The following is a 4,130-nucleotide window of genomic DNA, read 5'->3' as shown; positions in this document are numbered from 1 at the left end:
TACTATGTAGTGATTATTGCCATTTGGTATCTCTATTGCAACCGACTTCAAAAATTAAAGTTTTCAATTCGACTATTTTTGTTATTTTTGTTTGTTTGTTACCTCATAACTTTATACTGGGTGAACCGATTCTTAAAAAATCTTTTCAATTTGAAAGCTAGTGCCTCGCATATATTATATACTAGCTGCGACTCGCGGTTTTACCTGCGTAAGTCCATATGCCGTAGGTATACGGGGATAAAAAGTTGCCCTTATGTTATTCCAGTTGTCCAGCTGTCTACGTACCAAATTTCATTGCAATCGGTTCAGTAGTTTTTGCGTGAAAGAGCAACAAACACACACACGTCCTTACAAACTTTCGCCCATTTATATGTTATCTAGATCTGACATTTTGAAAACGGTTTATTTTTCCTTGGCCCGTTTCCTTTTCCTTTTCCTCACACTTCCCAGTCCGTTCCTACTTTCCACTCATCAGTCCTTGTAATCTTCCCCCTTCGATCGACACCTCTGAAAACCACCAGCTCACTTAAGGTTAGGCAAAACTTCTACAGACATGGTTGGTACCACGCGTGGACGTCGGTGACCTTTTTGTAGAAACTAACTATAATGTCCACAGACATACAAATTCGTCACAGAACTAGATCCGGACAGAGAGGTGTGTGACCACTGGAATCCATGTCAAATCGGATATATTTACAGCCTGCCCACTCCCGACCAGGCGTTGCTTGCTAGCGAATTATGGCGTAAGTAGCATAAGACATTTGTTAGATTTCTGTCTATCTTTTTCGCTTCAACTTCACTATATATATAATTAAACTATAGATACAAACATGCAAACATACAGGTAATGCTAGGAAAATGCTATACACGAGCAAAAAAGGCTTAAAAAACGATAATTTTTTTAAAGTCGTTTAAAAATATATAACTGATAATAAGCATTATAATTTTCCTTTCCAGATAATTATGGTGAGCTATTCGTAGGTTATATTTTATTTTCCCCTGCACTAAAACGTCTCGTCGGAACACAGTGGAGTTTCGGTAGGAATCCGACATAACCTACCACCATACCCCTTCCCCGTGGGCCCGTGGATATACAAGATTTCCCCACTAATAAAAAATTTAAAAAAGTAACTTTTATTTACTATATAAAGTTATATTTTTAAATAATATTTCTCAATTTCTACATTTATTCTGGTAAATATAAATACAGAATTTAATAAGTAATATTTAATACTCTCTCTCTCTGCTCTGTCAAAAATAAACATATGAATAATTGCCCAACTTAATTTCTTATAGCAGTATTATTACGGCAACTGGCAACCCTTTTGGTAGTAACGTTCATAAATATATTTAATTTATGTATATAATAGCTAATAACAATTTGGTAAAATTTTGCAAACAGTGGTTATAAAAGTTCTTTTAATACTTTGTTTAGTCATATTAGAATTATGTCTAGGTAACTACATTGCAACAGATAATATACAAGCGAGGTTTTCTTTTTTTTTCTTTATGTACTGTGAGACGTAGATCCACAGAATAATGAAGTACATGTAGAGGGAACTAATAATAATTATTAATGTTCTTTTTTATATCATAGTCGACAATGGAGCTGGTGGGTGGCCTGATGGTAAGCGCTACCACCGCCCATGAACATTTGGCGAGGCGTAAGGTCCATTGCAGACCTGACGCCTCTACAAATGGATTGCCGACTTTAAATTGGGAAGGGATTAAGAAAGGATTGACGCGAGGAACGAAGGAAAGGACTGGGACGGGTAAGGTTAAGGATATAGACCTCCGGCTCCATGTATACTGTTACATCTCCAATAAATAAATAGTAGAATAAATTTAATAATAATGAATATTTTATATCATTTTATATTTTGTACAAATTTTGCAGTTGAAAGTAAGTATTGATTTTATATGTCTCATATTTTTCTGATAATAAATTTGGCAGAGATAGTTTGAGGCCTACGAATGGATAGAGGATAAGTTTCATCCTGGTAAATCCATGGGAACAGTTACGCTAACGGTAGTTTGATTGAACTAGATAGTCTCAGGAGCTACTGACCTATTTCAAAATTCTTTCTGAATTGGCTATGGTGGATGTATGGGTACCACAGCTGAACCCGGGGCCAACAGCTAGCTAGCTATTCGTATAATAAAACGTTATAAATACATTTTCTATTTGTAGAAGATAGAGTATCGATATGTATGTAATATTAGAGTAGTGGATTGTGACCTGAACCCGCATAGGAGGCCTGTGTCCCGTGTGCAGCTGTGGGAACAGACAGGGGCTGTTGATGATGATGATACTGATGATTGTGATGATGATGATGATGTAACATTAATGTTTGTCCTTGCTAATAAATCTCATTATATTTTATTTTTATTTTAATTAATACGAATGACCGTTTCCAAAGGGCATGACGGTAAGTTATATTATTTTATTCTATATTTCTTAATACTTATGTTGCTAGCGCTAATTCCATCCTATCCTATCTTAAAAATATTACAAACGTGAGGTTTGTGAGGATAGCAGTTAGATATTCTGTTAAATTGATAAATGTTAAATTCAAAAACTGTATTAAAAATGTATTAAGTTCAGAGAGCCAATATAGCATTAATGGATATATGGAAGATGACAATCCATGGAATGTTATCACTTAAGAACCACAGGTCAGTTCATTGGCGTCATTGTTATGTACATGTTACATATTATGTAAAATTAAAATGTAAAATTGATATTATTTTAAAAGAGCAACTACAGAGTTTCTCGCCGTCTCTTCTCTGTAGAAATCCGCCTTCCGAACCGGTGCCCGGTGGTAAATGTTATAACTGTGTTATGACGATTCAAAAGTGCTTCTATAGGTAGAATAGTTGAATGAATAAATATTTGAGTTTTTTTTTAAATAATAGCAGTATATGTGTAGCTATTACATTCCTGAATCGCGCAAGCGAAATGTTCTAGCTAAAGAGTATATATACTACTTTCCAACATTGTTTAGCCAGCCATGTTTAGTTAGCCAGACAACTAGAATGGTCGAGGGAATAAGGGAAGATCCTTTTCCCAACCTTCCACATTCCTTCCTTTACCAAATTCATTGCTCCATAGCATAAAGCAAAGTCGCTTCTCGTGTCTTTTTTTATGTCACAGTCGGCAATGGAGCTGGTGGGTCGTCTGATGGTAAGCGCTACCACCACCCATGAACATTTGGGAGGCGAAACGTCGTTTGCAGACCTTACGCCTCTCCAAATGGATTGCCGACTTCAAATTGGAAAGGGATTAGGAAAGGAAATGGGAAGGATAAGGGAAGGGATATGGGCCTCCGGTTACCTGTGATAAATTATCTTAAATGCTTTTTAAACTTATTTATATTATTTTATTTGTAGAATATGAAAGTAAGTAGACATTTCCATCCCTTATATACTTGAGTTACTGCTGGCTCTTCTCGGCCAGCGCTTTCGAGTTTCCTACTAATATTATAAATGCGAAAGTTTGTAAGGATGTGTGTGTGTTTGTTGCTCTTTCACGCAAAAAACTACTGAACCGATTGCAATAAAATTTGGTACGTAGACAGCTGGACAACGAATAACATATACCTAGGTAACTTTTTATCTTACGCAGTGAAACCGCGGGGTGCAGCTAGTTAATGAATATTGTAGTCTATTTTAATAATTGTATTATAATTATTTGCCAATTTAGTGCTGCAGCTGATAAAAAATGTAATTATAATAGAAATATTGTGTTCCAGAGGACGGTAAGTTACTTTTTATAATTTTATTGTAATGAATAATTATTTTTGTTTTTTTGACCTCAATATGTAATATACAGTATATTAAAGCTTCACTACATAATATAAAAGAAAGTCACTTTCTCCATCCCTATGACCCTCTGTCCCTATGTATGCGTAAATCTTTAAAACTACGCAACGGATTTAGATGATTTTTTTTTAATAGAAAGAGTGATTCAAGAGGAAGCTTTATATGTATTATAACATTTATTAAACTAATCCGATATACGATACGCGTGCGAAGCCATCTTATACATAACTTTTTTAAATAAATAAGTTTCAAATATAGAATGCTTTTTTATTGTACTATACTAAATATAGGTAAACTTTTTTTTACTA

At 34.7% G+C, this 4,130-nt stretch overlaps 1 protein-coding gene across 1 annotated transcript in view; it reads left to right on the top strand.

Moving 5' to 3' along the window:
• LOC119838451 overlaps positions 1-751 on the top strand; it is a 6,683-nt gene extending 5,932 nt beyond the window's left edge. Inside the window, exon 7 of the mRNA XM_038364398.1 lies at positions 617-751. Within this exon, the coding sequence (XP_038220326.1) occupies positions 617-751 (135 nt within the window). The remainder of the gene's footprint in view (positions 1-616) is intronic.
• Positions 752-4,130: the final 3,379 nt, after the last annotated feature.

Source organism: Zerene cesonia, unplaced genomic scaffold, assembly GCF_012273895.1.
Source record: "Zerene cesonia ecotype Mississippi unplaced genomic scaffold, Zerene_cesonia_1.1 Zces_u003, whole genome shotgun sequence".
Classification (NCBI taxonomy): domain Eukaryota; kingdom Metazoa; phylum Arthropoda; class Insecta; order Lepidoptera; family Pieridae; genus Zerene; species Zerene cesonia.
Note: the sequence above shows the minus strand (reverse complement) of the source record. Positions and strands in the feature narration are given on the sequence as shown.